The 22,561-nt window shown below is 41.0% G+C and overlaps 1 protein-coding gene across 3 annotated transcripts in view; it reads left to right on the forward strand.

Annotated features, from left to right (window-relative positions):
- ESRRG (estrogen related receptor gamma) overlaps window positions 1–22,561 on the forward strand; it is a 519,140-nt gene that overhangs the window by 335,150 nt on the left and 161,429 nt on the right. For all 3 annotated transcript variants that reach the window (XR_012063582.1, XM_072948734.1, XM_006203648.4), the window contains exon 2: window positions 14,460–14,875. Coding sequence is in view for 2 of the 3 variants with exons in the window: in XM_006203648.4 (XP_006203710.1) it covers window positions 14,460–14,875 (416 nt within the window). In the remaining variant the exon portion in view is untranslated. The remainder of the gene's footprint in view (window positions 1–14,459; window positions 14,876–22,561) is intronic.

The following is a 22,561-nucleotide window of genomic DNA, read 5'->3' on the forward strand; positions in this document are numbered from 1 at the left end:
TGAGGTTTCACTGAGGAATAGGAGCTAGCCTGATGTTGGGGCAAAGGGAAAGGGAGACGCATTGCAGACAAAAAGAAGAGAAAGCTGGATGGTAGGAGGGAATTACAAGTCGGTAAGCATCGCGTACACACGAGGTGTGAGGCGGGGAGAAGTGAGAGCTGGGGTTGAAGAGGCTGGCCTGTCAGGGAAGGTGAGATCTGGACTCCCGGGCTAAAGGGCTCTGGTTGTCAGCCTGCAGGGTGTGTGGAGCCGTTGCAAGGGACAGATTGTTGACTTGGCCAGACTTGTTTTCAGGAATGTACGCGGTTTTGTTACTTGGCAGAATCCTCTTTTCAGGAAAACACGAATTAGCAGTGTAATTGTGTCATTTCTCCTTTGCTGAGTACTACATGCTGTAACCTCCATGTGTGTGAACTTTAAAGGAGGGAAGAAATGTGCTCTGTGATTTATTTCCTTTCCTGCTAAGGAACATCATGCCTGTCTTCCTACTTGGAAAGCATCTGGTAAATTGGGGATGAAATAATTTTTAACTTGATTTAAGTTACTCTGCAAGTTTTCTTTCCTGGCAGCTCCGTAGAATTATGCATTTCTTTTGAAATGCATGATTTAGCCTACTCAGGTTTTATACATCTGACTTTCCCCCTGACACTTTCTACTGTGTTTATACTTACATCTAAACCATATTTTTAAAAAATCAGATGACTCTCCTCTTTTTCTTACTTTCTCTTCTTTGATCCTATTTTTTTCCTATTTTATCTCCCATAACACCCACTTCCTTGTTGGGAACACAAAAACAAAACAAACCAGAAAAGTTTAAAAGCTCACCTTGAATTACTTACAAATACGTAACCGTATCACTGCTCACATATTGCCTCTTTGCTAAAGCCGTTTTATCATGGGCCATGTTTTGGAGGAAGATAATGGGGAATGAAGTCAGGTTAGCTTTCTTTACTTCCCAAATATGCACATGGATGCATGGAATTATTTTGTGTTTACAGTAACAAGTATTTCATGAGTTTTTAAAAACAGAATACAGAAAGGTGTTTATCATTCAGATTAGTAGAAGATTATTCACTGTGGCTCTAATTGTGATTTCATCCTTTGCTCCATTAATAGTTTAGAAAAAAGATCTGGCCTGAGAGATGGAAACATGGAATTTGGACTAAGTTCTACCTCCAATTCTGGGTGTCCTTGAATAAGTCCTCTGCCTCACTTCTCTGATCTACTGTGTCCCTGTGTGAAGAATTTTCTAGGTCTGGCTATTTAAGACCTGGTAGCAGGCATAGGAATTACTAGAAACATCTAGTAATAAAAAGTTATTATGTTGAACTTACTGTTCAAAATTTTCTCTTTGGATCAATTTTATTGATAAAATTTACACACAACAAAACACATACTTTCCATGCATAGTTAGATGAGTTTTGACAGTTGGGATCCACATGACACATACAAAAATGTGGTTTAGGTGTAAGTATAAACAAAGTAAAAAGTGTTGGGGGGAAGCTTCCTTATGCTGCCCTCTAGACAGTCCCTACCCCTTGCTCCAGACAACCGCTGGGGACTAGTTTCGCCTGGTTTAGAACTTCACAGTAACAGAGTCTCCCAGTGAGTGCTCTTTTGTATCTACCTAGTTTTTCTTAACCATGGCATCTCTGATACTGCACGTGGTTGAATTTATCACAGTTCATTTCATTTTCGTGGTTGACCAGAATTCCATAATCTACCTATCTATTATCTATCTATCTATCTATCTATCTATCTATCTATCTATCATCTATCTATAATATAGGCTTTTATATATATTCTATTCTATTATGATGACTTGTTTTTCTAGGCATCAGTGATGGGTATTTGATCTGTCTTCAGCCCACGGCCATTATGAATAAGCTGTGATGCATGTTTGTGTAGAGTTCTTTTTTGTGGACATATGTTTTCATCTTAACATCTTAAATATCTAGGAGTGAACTGTTGTGATATGGTAAATGTCTGCTTAACTTCATAAGAAACTTTCTAACAGGTTTTTTTTTTTTTTTCTGAAAAAGTGGCACCATTTTATATCCTGCCAGCAGTGGATGTGAGTTCTGGTTGTTCCACATCCTCACCAGCATTTGGTGTTCTCAGTCTTGTGAATGTTAGCCATTCTTATGAGTGTGAAGAAAACAAAAATTCCTCTTCCACTTGTAATTTTAATAGAAATTCAAAAAGTTATATAATACAAATTACTATGTATAACTTAGGGATATCCGTATTAACCTATCCCTTGATTAATACTGAAAATATTAACAGCGTGGTCTTATATTTTACCATGTTTAGAATCGTTAACTACTTACATGTGTATATGACATCTTTTGATGTTTTTATAGGAGATGTGTGTGTGCATATATATGTATATGTTCATGTGTGTATATATAAGCATATTTATTCTTGTCTCAAGTTTTCTTGTTTGTTGCAATGTCCTGAATGCTTTATCTTTTTTCATAAGCTCCCATGTCTCTTAAAAATCAGGTTCTCATTGTTGCAAATAGTTGAAAATATCTGTCTACCTAGTTAATCAGAAGATTATGTCAGTAAAAGCAGACATTCTTTCCTGAAAGTATACATCTTTATATAACAGATTTAGGATAATTTTTTACTTGGCGTGACAATACTACCAGTTCAGTGATGGGTTTTATGTGTTAAAAGACTTCTACAGAAAATGTATTTATGGGTGACAATCATGTCTATCATGAAAATATATATTTTGATAGTAGTCCCTCCAATCATGTACTGACACTGGGGGGCTGGTATCCTGTAAGCCAGCTAGTGTTCTGTATGACTGGCTTAGAGAACAAAAGGCTAATCTTCTAATGTTCATTGAAGAATTAGGTAGTGAGCCAGTCGGCTAAACGTGTAATCAAAACTTCTCACCCCAGCATTCGAATAGTGTCTTTTCTCATTTTGGAATATATGCCTGTGGATCTTTATGTACTGTTGCCTTTAGGGATGACAAATTTTCACAGAGTTAGAAAGCAATAAAGTACATTTAACACTAAATCTTTACTGGGCATAGTTTAATCTTTCTCTGATGCAGAAAGCACTTTATAATTTTATAGCTCCACAGCCTCATTATTGTGAATGCCAGTTATTATATTGGCTAAGAGCAGGAGTGATATGGAGTCAAAAGTATGTACTAATAGGATCTCAGATTAGGAGAGGCGGATGTGTGTTTACCCACATACATCCCTGTATTTTAAATTATATATGATTTTTTTTTCCATTCCTGTTTCCTCCTGGGTTCCCCCCAGGTCCCTGCCCCCTAGCCTTTTCTGCTTCTTCTGAATATATACATCACTCTCAGTTTGCTTAACAAAAATACAATTTCAGGGTTTCTCTGTGCGAAAACCATGACAAAATGATTTTATAGCCAGTTCTGAAAGTGACTAAACTTGACAACAATTGTATTTTGTGACAACCTCTGCTTTCATGTCCTCGGCCTACTTTTAGATCAGCATTTTTTTTTTGACCCCAAATATGAACAATTTCATATCTCTGCCTTGGCTGAAAGCAAATCCCTTCACCAGGAATGCATTTGAATGGAGAAGAGCATGCTTCACTTAAGTCACCAGAGCTTTAACACCTTACCTCTATAATATTCAATTTCTCACTCACCAAGAACCGGAGGCTTTTTTTTTTTTTTTTGGTGGTTTGTGTTCATAGGGGTTGGGGAAGAATTAGTATTATGGAACTAAACCAGATTAAGGGGGAATGTGAATTAGATTTGGTAACAGATGGTGCTGTGGAAATTAAAGGTTCTTTGCGAATGGAAGTGACGGCAGCCTGCTTCTGTTCTCTCTGTCTCTCCGTTCGTGCACTTGATAGACGGGTATAAATCACAACAATCCTGTCTTGACAGCCAATTTCGAGAATTTGATCTGGTTAAAGACATGGCTTTCCTGCTCCACTCACCCAAACCTGCTTCTATTTTATTTTCACACAGCACCTTGTCATATTCAGAAAAGCAGACTCACCTGCCTCCGCTTAATGAAATTTTTCTTAATTACAGTTTTAGCTCTTTAGTGTTAATTACTTTTCCGTTCAGCCTGAATTTTCGTCATATCTCTAAGGGATTTTTCCTTCTCTTTTTCTCCCCCACCCTTTTTACTCATGCATGAGCTTTTGTTGTTCCTAAAGATGCTTTTCATTGTCAGAAGTTGTTGTCAGAGCCACTTTTTGAGGATCCTAATTACCAAAATCATTATTTTTAAAAAGCAAGGATTTCATGGGATGGAGTACAGTTACCAAATCAGAGAAAAATTTTGAAGGTGTCAGAAGCCATCACCAAAACTAGCAATTATTTCAACAGAATTGCAGGAAGAGGTGAGTGGCAATATTTTTTGGGTAAAAAGAGCAGCAGAAATGTCTGCTCCCTCGGCTGAAATAAACACCATCAAGTAAAAACATGTGACCGCAGTGTGACCGACCCAGTTTGCATCCGTTGACCTTGTGATGATCTAGGAAATCTGAATTAAAGTGCAGAGACTCTAAATGAGAGGCTAGAAATATTGAGCACATTGGATGGACTCTTTCCATCCAGGCCCTCAGGTCTGAGCAGCTCAGGAGACCAGAATGAAGGTTGCCTCTTACAAATCCACGTGTCATTTGGGCTTATGACATATCAAGGAAAAGGAAATAGAAGAGAGAGAGGGGATAAAAATCACTCCAGAAATGAAGAGAAGATTCTTTGAGCGAGCTACTAACAGTTGGTGGAAATGAAGCTTCCTACTGGCAGTCAAATCAAATGTAGTAACAACTCAACGGCTCCCCGCTGCTCGCTGACAGCGTGGTGTCACACACTGGGACAAACATTCACTTAAACACTGATTGCAGGGAATTGCCCTTCCCGCCAACGCCTTCCACCAAAAACGTAATGAGCAAAAAGAGAACCATTTCTGGGAAAAAAAGACCCAGAGTCCTGCTCCCCGGATCCCCCCAGATTGTCACGGCTCTGTTAGTCCTTTTGTCGCCCACTGGGAAGGATTCCTGGGAAGTTGCAGTGTTATGTAGTTGAGGTACTTATTCCTTTTTATTAAGTCGTTGAGGTACTTATTCCTTCTCCCGCAGCACATGCACACGAACACACACGCGCTCGCCCACAAGCACGCACACACCCTGTGGGTGGCTGAGGGCAGTAGCAGCCAAGGAAACGGAAGTTTGAGAAGTACGCCTCAGGGCTATAGCCTTGCTCTCAGGTCTCATCTGAGTCACAGACAAGTGTGGGTTTTATCTGAGTAAAATACAGTTAAAAAAGAAATGGCAGCAGTTGTTTTAGAAAGCATGTGGGCGCATCCTCCCATCGGACAAGTGAGGAAGAGGGTCAGAGTGCCTAAGCGACCTGTCTCAGGTCACACAGCGCCAGAGCCCAGCAGAAACCACGTGGCTTCTCCCTCCAGTGCTGTAAGAAGACAGGGCTTCCTGCAGAAGAAGAGAAGACAGCCAACCTCTGGGAACCTTGGTGTCTTACTTCTTTTTTAAGTTTTTCAGAATGGCGTATAACATTCAGATACTTGTGTTTGCGTGTTTGTCTTTAGACCTTTGAATGAGAAACACAGGCAGGTCCTTCTGATCTGAACTCCCCGGCCTCTCCAGTGGCCTCCATTGGCTTCGCTGGATGGTGTCTCACTGCTGAACAATCCCCTTTACAAAACCCACTCTGCCACAGAACAAATCTCTCATCATTTCCATGGCTTGAATTAAATATATGTGCCAGATATGTTATTTTCCCTTCCCTTGTGGCTTGGATATCTTAGCTTCACTTTCTCTTTAGGCAGCTAGTTCAGTGGTGTTTGGGGCAAAAAAAGAAAACAGAAGTCTTAGGATTGATAATTGGCTGATCTCCCCCTCCCCCCACTCCCCTACTTTAGCTGAACAATACCTGATACTGACAGAATATAATGGTAACCTCTGCTTTCATAGATCACCCCAGACCAGCTGCATTTACATCCAGATGTTAACAACTGCAGACTGAGCTATTACGTTAAAAATATAAATCTAGTTTAACCACTGTCCAACAGGAAAGAGGTGCTTTATTATCTGTGCTGGTACCTGTGAATCTCCCTCGAACACAGAAATGTCCACATACACTCTAGACAACTTTTATTTCAGCAGTGATTCCTTCTCGGCATCTAGATTTTCTCACCACTGTAATCCACCCGGTTTCTGGGGCTGTTTCAGAGTTCCGCTCCAAGGGAACTGGCCTGTCTATGGAGGCAGCTGGTTTATTGGTCATTGTAATTGCTTTTGCAAAACATTTTCTTAATGAGTAAAGGGTGACATCAATACTATGATCTCAATATCCTTACAGCAAGTCCTGATAGCATTCTTATTTCCTGTTCCAGTGTAGCAAAGAGACTAGGAAAGGGCGATCCAGGCAGCCTGAGCTTTCATTGACCTGGATTTGATTTGTGAACTCCATCACTGGAGTGTGTGTGTAAGGCATCTATATTCGATTGTAATTTGTAAAGATCAGTGCATAGACTTTCTATGAGTTGAATGCCTGTTTATTTCTCCTCTAGCGAGATGCCGTGAGAAGGTCTTCATTTAGCTGTCAGTCCCCATGCCCCCCGCCCCGCTGTGTTGGCTTTTTCTCTTCGGTGTGCTCCTTGACTGCTTGAAAACGGAATTGTCTGAACACAAGCCAACTTTATTGATCCATATTTCTGTTTGAAAGACCAGAGATTTGTAGAAGTAGGAGACTATTTCTTTTCTCGAGAAAGCTTACTGCAGAGGAGTTCTGCTCACGGAGCAGTAAATCTCTAAGACCGAATAAATGTTACATTCAGCATATATCGTAAGCTTCGTTTTGATGATTTATCTTAGGGAGTTTTTTTTACCCCATACTGACCTTCCTTTCTAGCAGTGAGCCCCACCTGGGGCCCAGGGCTGTTTCACTACCGGAGGCTAGTGATCTGGTCAGCATGCAGCTGTTTCCTACATCATGACATAGGGTACACAGTTCTAAAGCCCTTCTGGTCCTCTGGGGTTTGGTCCCAGGAGAATAACTTATGTAAGGAAAGACCTCTTCTTCAGTACTGTAGGGAAAGTGCCTGTTCTGCATCTGTTGTGCATCTGAGTTTCCGACTAGTCATTTCTGGACATCTTCTTCTGACGTCCATAGATGTCCTGGAGTTGGGTAGTTGTGAGGATATAGTTAATTAAGCTGCATTAGGGCAAATATACACACTTGTTAAAATACTTAATTTGCCTCAATAATATTGATTTCATGGCAGAAGTTTGTTTAAACTAAATGGTATTTTTTCCCCTACTGTTACAGTCCTTGAGTGCAATCTGTATAACAGCTAATAGCCATCATCAGTTAAATATCATGTTAGTTATAAAGTAATGTCATAAGAATTGATTTGGACTTGGCAGTGGAGGAGAGCTCTCCCTTCAAAGCCGATGGAGATGATTAGCCAGAGTTTTAAGCAGAATCATGGTTCATATAAACTGTGTGTATTTTATAGACTTATAGCTGCTCTATATTACATGAGTGCCCATTATATTAAAGAAAAGCTCAGACAGTTAATTATGCAAAACATCATGTATGCAATTACCCAGCATTATTATGCATTTAACAGTTTTATTGACTTGCCAGTGGCTCACTTACCGTATTTAGAGCTATAAACAAGGGATGTGCACCCCCAGATTGAAATAGGTCCAAGAAAACAAGCTGAGGATAAATCACACTACTAAGCGCCCCTGCATCAGATCGAATCCTTAAATACAGAAACTGTCAACAGCCATAATGAGCAACACATTGTGATATCACAGGACCATTTCCTCTCCCATTAATAAAGTCTATCAGCCAGGAAGCATCAGAAATCACCTGCAATACAAACGGAAGCAATTGCCATTTCCTCCATCTAAGGTAGTCTGGGTAACTTCACAAGGCGATCGGCAGTGGCCTCTGGCTGGTTTCCATAGTAAAATGGGATGCAGGTGTATTTACAGACACTTTTCAGCACGTACATGCTCGGGACCTCCCAAGTCTTAGCGCATTTTTCTTTGCTGAAAATGAGTACGATGGGCTGCCTTTCCTTTGTTTTAGGCACAACAGCAAGAGTGGAGGCTGAAGGCTTTATAGGTCTTTCTATATGTCGGTTTGCCTGGGACGGAGGGGTTCCCAGGACATGGGATTTCAGCGATTAAACCAGGAGAGACGACCAACCTGATTTCAGAACAAAATTGAGTAAGATCATTGAACTGGGAGCCCGAAAAGCAGATAGGGTTTCCACTAGTCCTTCTTGGTCATGGTTTAGTGATAGGTATGAAGTTATATTCCTGAAGGTGCTTTCAACAACTGGACAGAAATGAGTTGAAAGTCTCCTGCTTATTTGTCCTAAATTTCCTTGCTTGGGATGGCTCACGGCCTTTTATAGAACTGGGAAAGCTTTCAGCTTAGATAGAGGCTCTGGTCTGTTACTTTCAGGAGCTGGCCCCTTGTCCCCACACAACTTCGCTTCATGTCTTGTCAGCATCTCAAGCACCAGCCTTCTGGGGAGCTGTTTGCTTAAAGTTGGAAAGAGTCTTTTGGACGAAAGACACACGTTATTTGTTCAGAGAATCAAGAAGCGGCATAACTAAATCACTGTGGTCTGGTCCTAGACATCTGTTCCATTAGATGGGCCTCAACGTTTATTAAAGAAGACCTAAAATTATATATAAGTATGTGTGCATATGTGCACATGTGTTTTAACCTGTCTGAGTGTGGGGGGCGGGATTTACAATTCATTCTTTACAATTAATGATCTCCTTCTGTTAGGTTAACCAGGCATACCTTAAGATATTTCTTTATTAAAAGAAAAAATCCTTTCTCTTCCTTCCCCAACTAAGCCAGTGTACCTTAATGCAATGATGATATGTTAGACCCAGCAGTTGTCAAAGCATCGTATTACTGTGATGCCATAATGACACCCTGTCTCTGTAAAGTAGTCATGTTTTCTCAAATCACACGTTGCACCGTTGATTTCTGACATGACACTTCATTCAGTTGCTTTCTCTTTCTTCAGCATCACCATTCTCTGACAATAGCAGCTGGTGCCCATTTTGTTACTAAGTGATTCACATTTTGCCACTTTACAAGAGTGCAATTAGTTGAAGCGGGGAGGTGGGGGGAGAAAGCAAAGCTCATGGTGAAATAGCGTGCTTGAAGTTGTAACTCAGACTGCCAAGGAGCTGCTGGGGTCACGCGGCTTTGAAGCCTGGGCCTCAGGGAGCTGCAGCCTTAAGTCTTGGTGGTTTTCTTCTAAAAGCATTGAAACAGAACCAGAAACCTATAGGTTCATAAAAACTTCTAATTATTTTTTAACCAAAAATGCTTAAATATTCAATCTGCTGATTTCAGAAGGTAGAAAACCAACCAGTCCTTACAGATACATTCCTATTTTGAATGGAGAAGTGATCAGTGGTGGGACTGGAAAACCTTCCTTTCTAACCCTGGGATTCTGTGCTCCGGTGAGAGAACTAAGGATTCTGTCTTCTTATTTCTCTCTCTCTCCTCATATTTGTAAACTTGCAGGTTTGCTGGCTTCACTATTGTTAAATACAAACTGTGAATATAAATGGATAAAGTGTTTAGAATTTATAATGATGAGGGGCACCTTTTTGGGCCCTTAAGGGCAACAGGAAGGAAATAAAACAGTGAGTTGTTTAGTTGTCATGTACTTAAGCCTGTGGAGGTGTCTGATGCTGACAATAGGTATAATGAATGTTTCAAAAATCTTGCCTTGCTGTAACCATCAGGAAGACCAAAGAACACCTGTGCGCACGTGTTCATTTGCGCACCATTGTTTTAGGAGGGAAACACAGTAGCAGATGAATTCCAGTTTGGTATAACATTCAAAGGCTGAAATGCAGCTGTTTGTTAAGAACTTACATTTTGGTGAAAGGGTTAATAATACATAATAATACAGAAGACTGTGGGACATAGGCTTAAGCCCCCCTGGGAAATGTAGACCACCCTGGACAGCTACCCGTTGCCCCAAAGTTCAGGACAGCTCATTCACAATCACACTTTCACCCGGATCTGGGGAGAGTCTCTGACAGCAACTGAGCTTGGTCATTGTACACTGAATATGAATTTACTGATGGTCTTATTTGCTCCTACAGCAGCAGCTTTAAATTGATCCTTCTTCTTTTCCTATCACTTTCTCCCTATGCACGCACAGGTATCCACACAGTTCAGTAACTTCCAAAAGTTACAGTTTTAAGTCATCCAGCAACCAAGAAGCTTTATTTGCCTGCTCATCTAATGCCAAAGATAAATTTTACTCTTGCTGGTCCTCAGGCAAGGCTGGGCAGCGAGTTCTGTGTTGAAGTGTGACCATCAGAATATATATACACACACACACACATACACACACACGTATATATACATGCATATGTATATATAATATATATATAATAGAACATACATGGAATATATAGACTATGGAAGACTGTATCTCAAACTGTGTTGAAAATGTTTTCTAAAGCACTGAATGTCCCTGACCTCAAGAACGCTGTTAAACCCCTCAAATTTAGTTTCTTAGACAGAAACAAAATGTTATTCTTGACATGGTTATCCCTTCCTCCAGTTTATTCTCAGGGTGTTCGCTCAGAGGCTTTTGGAAAGTTGCTTGTCTTTCTCCCTGGTGCCTCTCATCATTTCTCTTAAAATAATAAAGTAAAAGCAACCCTACAAATGCTTTAAAATAAATATTTCCCACATTTTCCAACACATGTTATTTCTATTCATAATTCTTAACTAAATTTAGATTTTATTATTATTATTATTATTAATCCAATGTGACCTGAAGTGTCTGCGTTAACAGCACAATGTGGAATCAGGCTGCTTCTCTTTGGCTACAGATAAAGCCATCATCTTGAAAACAGCTCTTTCTGACAAAAAGGTGTTCTTTTGAAATAAAGTCTTATTCACTACATTCCTCTTAGAGTTAATGTGAATTTTAGTGCCTCTAATTTTAGATTGAAGTGAAGTCTAGAATAAAACCCACCAGCTGACAATTGAATTTATAGATAGTTGTGAATATTTCAGGCTTGAATAATAGAGCTGTAGAATTTCAGAGACAGAGAGGGAGAGAATTAAGACCCACTGTAGTTTTAGGGTATAATGTAATGGTGTCTAGGCAGTGCTCAGTGTAATGAGCTGAGTAGTAATTTGGAGACAACTGTGTTCTTTTCAGATTCTGTTTGGGTGTCACTGCAAACCCCAGGCAAGGGTGACTCACCTAGGCCGCCCTGGAGCCAGGGTGGTGGCCACTTCCACCACTTTTCCACCCATGGGTGAGCAGAAATGTCACAGAAGCAGTGAGTGTGCTATCTCTACCCCTGCTTCCTTGGCTATTAAAAAAAAATCAATGAACACCTTGAAAAACTCTCTGTTGGCTTCAAGACATTTCTGCACTGGACTTTGGAGTCAGATCTGAGTTCAAATCCCGACTCTTCCACTTCCAAGCTGTATGACTTTCAGGAAATCATATGATGTCTGAGGCTCTGTTTCCTAAAAAGTAATAATCTCCCTGGTGAGACTGTCTTGGGGATTAAATGAGGTAGTATTTGTAAAGTGCTCGGGGTCAGCACCTGGCAGATCAGAAGCATGGGATAAATGACAGATCTGATTGTTACTGTTTCCGCCGGGCAAAAGGTGCTCATGAAGGAGCAGTTCCTGGCTGAGAAGAAACAAGTCCATCCAACAGCACAGATCCAGCTCGTTCACTTTCATTTATAGCTACAGTGGCCAGACTTGTGTAGGAGGAGAGATTGCCGCCGTCCAGAGGTTTCCCTGACGACTTGAACTTCCTGACTTTTCTTGCTTCCATCCAGATTCTTGCAAAGTTATGGACTGAGATTTTGGAGGAAACAGCTGGCTGGGGACATGCAGTTTTTCAGAGGCCTTAACAACATGCATGTGACATGTAAACATTTGGTGACTTTGCAAATAAGTCTTCCATAAATAGGAGAGTGAGTCTTGTTCTTTAGTCAAGGGTTCTGCAGATTTTAAAAGTCCATGAGAAGAAGCCCAAGGGAAAAAAATTGGGATAAAATTGACCATAGATGATACAAAAAGAGAGAGAGAGAGAGAGAGAGAAGAGGGCCTGGAGAAAGTATGGTGTGGTACATGGTCCAGCAGCTCGAAGCAACTCTCCTCCAGAAAAGGAAAAAATAATTGAGACATGGTGCCTCACGGGCAGATGGTGAAACAGTTAATTGTCATCGCCGTGAGAAATTCAGTGCCAGAGAGAGGAAAGGGGAGCAACTGTGTTTTAGTACCCTAATAACTTCTAACTCTAGTCTCAGATCATAATGTATGTGCGAGCAGTCCAGTAATTATAAGGTAATAAGTGAAGTGGTGGGGTAAGTGCTCTAAATTAAAAGGAATTCGCAGGGCTGCTGTAAGTCAGTGCCGACCCGCTTTCTTTCAAACGTTGACTGGAGGAAAAGTGCTTAGCCCAGGGTGCAAGCCGGGAGACAAGGAGAACCATCTATTAATTACAACGCTCATTAGCAGTGACGGGGACAAGGCAGCAGATGCGGGAGGGAGCGGATGCCGGAGTTCAGGCTGGCGCGGGGGATATTTTTCCTTTCGCTGGTTCTCCAGGAAAGGACACCACCAGTGGGTGGGCAACAGCAAGAAGATATTTTTGTGGATTTCTCCTGCCTGTTTGCTTTCTTCCTCTCCTGAGATTGCTTTCCTTTAGACAAGAGAATACCACCTCTGATGTGAAATCTCTTGGTTAAGGTGCAAATTCCTGTCCTCGATGCTTTGCTCTTGAGACTGCCTTCTTGGAACCATTCGGTGAACATGCTCTGCTAGGAAATACCATATTTTGATTTGTTTTAAAGTAGAAGAACAGTGGGGGAAAGGGGACCCGGAGGAGAGCATGAAATTTGCGCAATGAGGAAATATCATTAGATTTATAGTGAAGGAGATAATTACATCCCTTTGGTAATATGGCAGCTACTCCCCCAAATTCTAGTGAATGACCATTACCCTGTGGGACTCCCATAAATCAACTTTCCACTGGGAAGCAATTATCTAAGTCCCTTCCTCAACTCTCACCTCTTTCTATAGCGAGCTCTCCGAAGGTTCAGAAGAGACTTTGCTAAAAGGGGTTTTGCACTATGACTAACCAGAAAGAAAATAGGACCAATTATATCTTTTCATCTAATTACCTCTTCGGAAATTTAATCACTTATGGGTCTGACACAGTAAGAGGGGCAGTCCGTTTCTTCTAGACAAGAGAGAGAATCTGTCAGATTAGATGTTTCATCATATTGCCTTTTGGGAGGTATGATGCTGAAAGACCAAAGGAAAGGGAGAAAGAGAGGCGATCACAAAAGTCATTTTTTTCAGGACAAAATTTGATACGTTCTTACTTTGCTGAGTATAAAGTATCAGATTTGTGGACTCACAGGTATACTGAAGGGTCACGTGGCTTTTACTGATTGCTCTCTTCAGCAGGAGCCAGTCACTCACACAAACACATGCACACGCATGTACCTGTTTATTAATCAGTGCTGGTGATCACTCAGCTTTGTGGGCTCTAGGAAACAATCCTTAAATATTGGCTAGAATGTTATCCTTGATGTCTCTCTGTGTCACTAGATGTGTAGGAAATAGAGCAATTTAACTAAAGACGCAAACTGATCGAGGATATATTCCCTATGTGTCTTGGATCAATAAGGGACACGGTTACGCTTCTGGACGCGTGCTGACAAACGGTGATTGCAAGAGCTGGGGAATCATCTGTTCGGTCTTGAAAAGAAAAGTTTGATCCTGCTCATAATAGAATGATTGCAGCATCAGAAAATGGAAGGGGAAAGTAGAGTGAGGGTAAATTTACTTTTAGAAATGGTGCGGACTTTGCAGATCGCTCCGCTTCTGTGGACAGATTTAGAATCTAGGGAGTTGATTTAGATATTGACAGCGGTTCTCCAAGAGAAAGGTGAAGTAAAAGGAATTAGACCCGTTAGAGCTCTTGTTTATGGCCTGTCTGGGCACTTTGATGTAACCCTGTCACGCCCTTATGCTGATTACCTTCTTGTAGAACAAGAGATATTGACTAGGGAATGAATGATGTGTGGTCCTTTGCTCGTAGGCAGCCCTCTTAAAGAGCAGTGACTTTTTTTTAATTAAAGTAGAGTTGATGTACAATATTATATAAATTTCAGGTGTACAATAGAGTGATCCACAATTTTTAAAGGTTATACTTTAGTTATAGTTAATATAAAATATTGGCTATATCAAAGAGCAATGTCTTTAACGTATGAATTCTCTCTCTCTCTTTTTTTTTTTTTCCACCTTTCATCCTTCCCTTTTACTTTACCGTTTCACCTTCTCTTTGTTTCTGCCTCTTTTGGTCTTGGTGTTTGACACTCTCTCCTTCTCTTTCTCCCTCTGTTTGTATCTCCCTAAATCTCAGGCTTCTCTGCAGAATGTCAAACAAAGACCGGCACATTGATTCCAGCTGTTCGTCCTTCATCAAGACGGAACCCTCCAGCCCGGCCTCCCTGACGGACAGCGTCAACCACCGCAGCCCAGGTGGCTCTTCAGACGCCAGCGGGAGCTACAGTTCAACCATGAATGGCCATCAGAACGGACTTGACTCGCCACCTCTCTACCCTTCTGCTCCTATCCTAGGCGGCAGTGGGCCTGTCAGGAAACTGTATGACGACTGCTCCAGCACCATTGTTGAAGACCCCCAGACCAAGTGCGAATACATGCTCAACTCAATGCCCAAGAGACTGTGCCTGGTGTGCGGCGACATCGCATCTGGGTACCACTATGGGGTAGCATCCTGCGAAGCCTGCAAGGCCTTCTTCAAGAGGACGATTCAAGGTGAGTGCCTGCTGCACATAGAGATACCCACCCTCCTCCAGTCTCACACGATGGTTGGTTGGTTGGTTGGTTGGTTGGTTAGCTGGTTGGTTGGTTTTCCTAGTGTTTATCCTCATTAGTAAGGTTTGCATTCTTCATTCTGTCTTGGGCACCAAAGAGAAATAGGTTAAAGTTGATAGTGGAGGATTTGTAGAATAAACTCCCCACCCCCTTACTGGACATGGCTCCTGTCAATTCCACCTTCACTCTCAAGCTCTGATGATGGAATGGTAATTAGCTTGGGTGTGGTTTAAAAGCACACATCTGTTATTAGAGCAGTGGGGGTGGGGGTAGCGCCCGAACCAATGCACACTGGATTCATAGTGCTCTATTCAATTCTTCTTACATCTGAAATAATGAATATTTTAGACCAGTGGTTTTCGAACTAGAGTGTGCTTCAAAACCGGCTGGAGTTCTTGCTGAAATGCAGATCACTGGGCCCAGTTCCCAGAGTTTCTGGTTCCTTAGCTCTGTCTTGGGTAGGGGCCTGAGAATTTATATTTCTAACAAATTTTCAGGTGATACTGGTATCGCTGGTCCAGGGACTACACTTTGAGAATCACTGCTCTAGACAAATTTAATTTTCTCCTACGCTCCTTCTTTCTCTATGGTTGGATATACTTTCCCCACCTTTGTAATGAATTTGTATTAAAGAAGCTTCCAAATTATACCAGATTATAAAATATGCCTCCAACATATATAAAAAAATATCCAAACCTTTATAGATCTCCAGATTGAGAAATAGCAAAATTATTTCCCACCAAAAAGGAAAATGTGACTGAAATTTGTATGTGGCTTTTTAAACTAGGAATTCACAAGTACAAAACTCTGCTAGTTTTCAAAGCTATAGATGTATATACTTACAGAAAGCTACAGTTCACTTGTTTAGATACTTCGTGTGACACGCCTTTGAAGAAAATAGGAGAAGGAAATGGGGGATTTCTGGTGGGGGATTCTCAGCACGTCAGTGATTCTGTCTTTCTGCTCAGTGCTTTACGAAACGTATCTCCTTAACGACTGGTTACGGAGACGAGTGCATCTTCCCACATGTCAGTGGTTCTCAACCTTGCCTGGAATCACCCAGAGACAAAAATAAATACTGATGCCGGGGCTCCACCCCCAAATTCTGAGTTAATTTGGCCTCAGGCACGGGCAGGGCAGGGGGAGATTTTTGAAAGTTTCCTAGTTAATGCTTCATGTAAAGCCAGTGCTGAGAGCCACGATGCTGAACTGTTCTGTGTTCTGTTAGTGCTTCTCAGGGTGTGAGCACTGGTCCAGCAATACCAGCATCACCTGGGAATTTGCTGGAAGTGCACATTCCCAGGCCTCATCCCAGACCAGCTCAGTCGGGATCCCTGAGGGTGGGCCGTGCCCTTTGTGCTTCACCGGGCGCTCCTGGAGAGGCTGAGGCTCACCCAAGTTTGAGAACCACAGCTCTCTTACAGTGTTACCACTGATGACCCTCCTGTGTCATCTTATGGTCCCTGCTTGGGTGTAACTGAGATTAGGTTAATCACTCTCTGACATGCTTACTGGTTTTTAAAGTGAAAAGGAGATCATGTTTGTTAAACTCGAATCCTTCCAAATATTTTAACAAAGGGTGATTCTGAAACCTTTCATGTGCCCATAGGTAATCGTCTACCTTTTCCTTTTAAGAGCATGTGGGAGGGCAATCTTTTCACCTGGGTGCCCTGAGATGCTAGTGTCTTGTCCTTAGTGAATCAGCTGTACCATCTCCCACTTGCTTTTGTGCTGTTTATCACATAGTAGCTTCCTTGATCTATGAGTACACAGTGAAAGAGTTAAAAGTGCACAGTTTTTCAAGATAGCATAACTCACATAACAGAGAGGATATTTAAGCCTAATCTTTTCATAGCCTTCGTAGTTTTAACCAAAGAACACAAGCCAAGTTAGTGTAGAGTACATGTGAATTACCTCCATGTTTTAATAGCTGTGTCCTCACATTTAAAGGACCATCATTGCCATATTTTATTAGTATTTTCTTATCCAAAAAATCCTCCACCCACTGGATCTTTATTTTCTTTTATAAACTGAAGACATTAATACCTACCTCAAAGAATGCTTATGGATAAAAAGAAATACAAAATCACATGTAAAGAGAGTAAGTAAAAACAATGTTGGTCTATATGCAAAGTTTCTTTTCATCTTGAAGCATTTGAAAATCTCTCTTCAGCCTATTTGCTAAATTGCAAACCCTGTGAATGAAAACATATTTCAAATCCTTGGGTTCTTACCAGCCATTGTCCAACAGTATCAGAATATGGATGCTACAGGTCATCTAAATTTTAAACTGTTAGTAATTTGATTTTGTTAACTCAGCTCGGGGTCTAACTCCACAAAGACAAGGGAGCATTTTGGGATAAATTAACAAATACTGTGGATGCTGATACAAGCAAGAGGTTGTCAATAAGAAAATCACTCCCATTTACTCAACAAATGTTTACTGGGAACCTGCTGTGGGGCCTGGCAGTGTGCTGGCTGGAGTTTCAGCTGAAAAACATTTTATGAAAGCTTGGTTCTCAAAAGTTTGTGGATTGCGATGAATTCTTCCTACAAATGTCTTCTGCCTTGAGGGAATACCAAAATTTGGGGAATTCGTGGGATTAAACGTCCTCGTCTTCAGGATGTTTTCCAAAGGTAGAACAAGTATGTGAAAACATTTCCTGACAGTTGTTTTAAAAGAAAATACAAATCCTATGGCTTAGATATGAATAGCTATGCCATAGTTATTTACTGAACGTTCACTGGAACAGAACAATTGGGATTCTGTTGCTGATTCTTCCTTACGATGCTGAAATGCTACCAAAAGCTTAACAGAGCAAAGCACAGGGTGATTCTTGGCATTGATGTATGGTGCTCAATTTTACTCCATATTGGAGAGAGCAAGCAACTTTCAAGGATTTCGAGCAGGAGACAGAGATGTCACTGTTCAGATTAGCACTCTGGACTTGCCCACCTGGCTGTGCTTGTAGCTGGCAGCTGGACGGCGCTCGGTAAGGCTACCCTGCTAGTTACATCAGCAGGCATCACGCCGTGGTGCTTCCTTAGCCCCAAAAAGGCAGTGAGGCAAAAAAAGGGATTAAATCGTGAAAGTATAATGTAATAATTAGGGTGGTAATTGTAAGGGAGATTGGAACAGCCCCTCCTTTCTGTGGCCAAATAGACATAGTTGAGCTCCAAAGAGGTGGAAAGTGGCCTGAATCTACTGTATCATCAGGGATTCTTATTCTGATGTTGAAGGAACCAAAGAATGCATTCTTATGCCTTGAGGCAGCATTGCAGCCAAACTATCCTTGACAGATCAGAGTCTCTCCCTTCCCTCCCTTAAAGCTCTCCTGAGGATGAGAAAGGATTATGCAACTCGCTGAAGAACAAGTCTTTCTACTGTCACAACCCTTACGGCCAAGACGTTATGTAAGTCTGGCTTCGGTCCTGCTCTCATTGACTGAGAGACAGTCCACAGTCGTGGGGAATATTGCCTCTTTAAAGTTTTTATTTCTTGTTATAATAATTTATTTTTAAGATTGGTTATCCAATATGTAATGCATTTTGAAAGTTGGGCAAAATACTTCTTAAATTTGGAGCCAAAAGAACATATATTTGAGAGCGCATCTTGAGAAAAGTAGTGAGAATTGTTCTTCTCAAAGCTGAATGTGGTATTCTGGGTGTGAAAGGCAATTAATCATAGATTGCAGTGAAAGTCAACTAGAAAGGCTGTTTCTAAGTTATCATTGAGAAACTATTGAATTAGGTCAGCACTTAAGTAAAAGTCAAAGTTTTGGAATTTTGTTTGTTTGTTTTCTTGACCAAAACTTTTTGACAGTTCGGTCGTCCCACAGGGTTACAGTGGCAGCATTGATTTCATTGTCACTTCCCAGGCTTATTAATTTGTGTGTGTGGTGTGATACCGTTTTTCTGATTTTTTTCTAATTCTAGTTTTGGCCTCAATTTATAAATGAGTTAGGAATTTTTGTGCTTTTTTTTTTTTCTGTACCTTCTCATTAAGAGTTTTCCCTGGACTCTTGTTAAGGAGGTAAGACATATCTTTATACCTCTCAAAAGTCAATATACATTTCGTTATTTAATTCACAAAACACCAACCCCCCTGAAGTTTTTATTTCTATGTAAGAATATGGAAAATAAGTCATATACATGGTTAATATAACCATTTCAACTGTTCACTCTTGTGCTAGAGATAAGGCTTCCCTCCCTTTAGAAAGGGGAAATTGTATATTTAAAAATAGGAGTCTTCTTTTTTCAAAAGATATTCTAGCGTGGGTTTTGGATTTGTATAAAACCAGATCCAAGTCTCAGCCACTTACCTGCTGAGCGGCCATAACTTCTCTGTGCTTCCCTTTCCCAGGTGGAAAGGGTTCAACGAGAGAATATCAAAGTGCCTGGCCCACAGTAAGGGCTCGATAAATGATGAGCTTTGGTTGACGTTGGCAGTGTGACTGGGACACTCCACCACCGGCTGGTTCAGATACTCTAGGACAAAGAGGTGCCCTTGATGTTAAACTGGAAGGCCTGTGACCTTCTCCTCTCAAAGCTATCCACCCCTTTGCTCTGACAATAAACCCTCTCTCCCTGTAGCCATTCCTCACAATGGTGCCCTTTTATAGTAGGAGACATTGAGGTGGGCTGATTGGACATTTGACTGGTTGTATGTAGTTTTACGGTGATCAATTAATTTTATTTTTCTGTGACTGTGGGTGGGAAACTGGGTAAATCAGAAAGGGAGCCTGAATCTTGTCACTTGAGTCAAATATCCCCAGTTAAGCTTCAAATGTGGGACCTGGGAAATAAAGAAGCAGAATGTCTTTGCAGTGTGAAATACAGAAGTGACCATTATGAGAACCAAGTCCACAGCAGGTATTCATGGCCTGGGACAGGAGTCCAGTGGACACCTCTGTCCTGTGTATGTAAATATTTAAATCTTTATAAATCAAGATAACAAATTGCTTAGTCAGATATGTTGCGTTCTCTTATTTGACAAATATGCCCTCGTAATGGCCTGGGAGACCAGCTTTCCATTTGTAATTCTTAGACAACTGGGAGTTTTAAGTGCACGGGAGAGCCAGTTTTCAGCCTAGAGCCTGGCCCATTTCCCTTCCTTCCCTCCACCTCCCATTGCGTCCAGTACGTAGTTTGGACACCCCTGCCCGCATATCCAGGGCCCTCCGGCCCCTTCCTAATGGCAGCCCCTTGATCACGCACAGGCCTTGTAATGTGCACACCAGCAGTGAGGTCCAGCCCAGGCCACCTGCCAGAAAGTGGACTCAGGCGAGAGGCCTGTGGAGGTTTATCCAGAGAATTCAATGATCCCAGCTACTGGGATCATATGGTACAAGGGGCTTGGCTCCTGCAGGTCTCGTCTTCCCAACCTGTGGAAGGGTTTGCATCATCCATGTCTTCTAAAGCCCAGGGCCTCAGGTGATGACCGCCTTGTCTGGATCTAAAGAAGACACTGATAAGAACCTAAATCTCACCTTAAATCTAGGGCATTAAGGAGGAGGAATTTGCCTGCAAGGCCTATGCTGAAGGTGTGTGGACACAGCCTGTGGATCTGACACTGCTCTTCCCCGCCTTGAATTGCTGACTCCTGCCTGAAGCAGGCGGCATCATCCTAGAGCATCTTTCCTGGGTGCCTCCTTTTCTTTGCCATCCTGTGCTATATTTTAGTCTTAGAGTAGAATATTTACAGCCCTGGAGGAAATAAGAACTTACAAATTGAGGGTCTGTACATTATATAAACCTTTCAAAGGAAAGGAATAAGAAATTACCTATTTACTTTAAATAGTGTTTGGAGAGAATACCCTCATTTATAAACGGCAGCTTTAAAGCTAGTATGTTTTAAAATTAAAATCCAAAATAATATGGAAATGTCTACACTGACTTTATGAATCTCAGTGATTATCAGTTTGGAAGCAGTATTAAATTAAATATTGAGGTGATATTTTCGAAAGAAATATTGTCTAAAACTCATTCACTTTAACTCAGAGCTGGCTTTTGTTATGTTTAATTGACTTTTCCACTTTTTCTTGCATTTGATGCCAATTTTGTCTGATTTTTTGAAAGGCAGTAATGTTGCCAAGTTATAAATGAGGAGCATTATTCCCTCGCTATTTTAATTGTTAGCTTCAGTGTTTATTTTAATAGTGCAATTTAGTCCTGCTGACTTTCTCTGTGGGTAGAGGATGCATAGGATGTGAATGGAGTTTTCAAGAAACAGCGTAATTTACAGTTTCATCTCTCGCGGTTTTGACTTAGGGGACCCGCTTCTCAGGATAAATGAGTAGCGATTCCTTTTTCGTGGTTTGCTCTGACTTTTAGGAATTGACCTAAATTGTCATCACTTCTGAGGTTGTTGAAGAGCTACTGGTCAACAAAACTTTTCTGTAAAGGGCTGGATAGAAAGACAGTTGGTAAATACCTTAGGATCTGTGGGTCACGTGCCTCCTCTGTCACGTACTCTGTTCTGCTTTGTTTTATTTATTGATTAATTTTTGAGCTGTTTAAGACTATAAAAACCGCTCTGTGCTTGGGGCCATACCCAGGCATACCTGGGGCTAGGTTTGACTGCTGGCTATAGTTTTGGTAACTGTCAGATGAAAACACCTTCACTTCATCTTTCTTAGAGGCAACGTTGACTACCCAGTGTTCATTTCAGACGACTTTCTAGACAACTTTGCATGCAGATCATTTATTTAAATGGAAAGCAAGCTCTCTATGATGATGGTTGGTTTTTTTTTTTTCAATCTCTCATCTCAGTTTTCAGAATTTTTTTTTCCAGGATTGTCTAGCCTCTTTTCACTGTTGCCTGTGAGCTGTGATTGTCTTTTGAAAGTCAAGTAAGATCAACACATCATTTTGAACTCCTGATAGGGTAAGGATATATTTTCCAGTTGGGTCAGAGTGGCTAAGAATGTCCAATGGCAGGGATGTTGGCCAGTGGCATTTACGGAGGGAAAAATTTGCAGTGAAACTCTTTTATGCCATGGTAAAATGTTCAACTGTGGTTTACTATCAAATTAGTGAGACTGGATAATTAGTTAAGGTAGGCAGACAAAATTCCCTTTCCTAGGCTGGTATGTTTGCAAAAGGAGTGACCCTCTCCTCCTGCTGTCGATGTTATTTCACGGTGGTTGGGAAGAAGTTAGGGTATGTGTTGTATGTTCCTCTGGTAAATTACAGTGAATTTATTTTTATTTATTATAAAAAGACATTTTGTAGTAGTCATATCACTGATTCTTAAAAATGCAATAGTTATACTTAATATTAAAAAGGGTGAGTTTGTGAGTGATTTTTTTTAATTCAGTTCTATTTTCATATTTCTACTGAGTTTCTAATATATCTGGAACATTGGTATATTCTCCATTGAGTCTACTCTGATTCAGTCTACATGATAGAATCAGAAAAAAATAAGAATGTCATTCTGGATTATCTTTACATATGCATACTTGAGTTATGTTCTTTCTCTTTTTAAAAACTTTTGCAAACTTCTTTTTTCTTGAATCAGACTCTCTATACTGAGAAAATAAAATCCGTTTCCCATGATTCACCTACGCCAGTGTCCTCAGAAGCAGCAGCCAGGAAGGAAAGGGGCTCCCAGGTGCTGACTGTGGG

This window comes from Vicugna pacos, chromosome 23 (assembly GCF_048564905.1).
Source record: "Vicugna pacos chromosome 23, VicPac4, whole genome shotgun sequence".
Lineage (NCBI taxonomy): Eukaryota > Metazoa > Chordata > Mammalia > Artiodactyla > Camelidae > Vicugna > Vicugna pacos.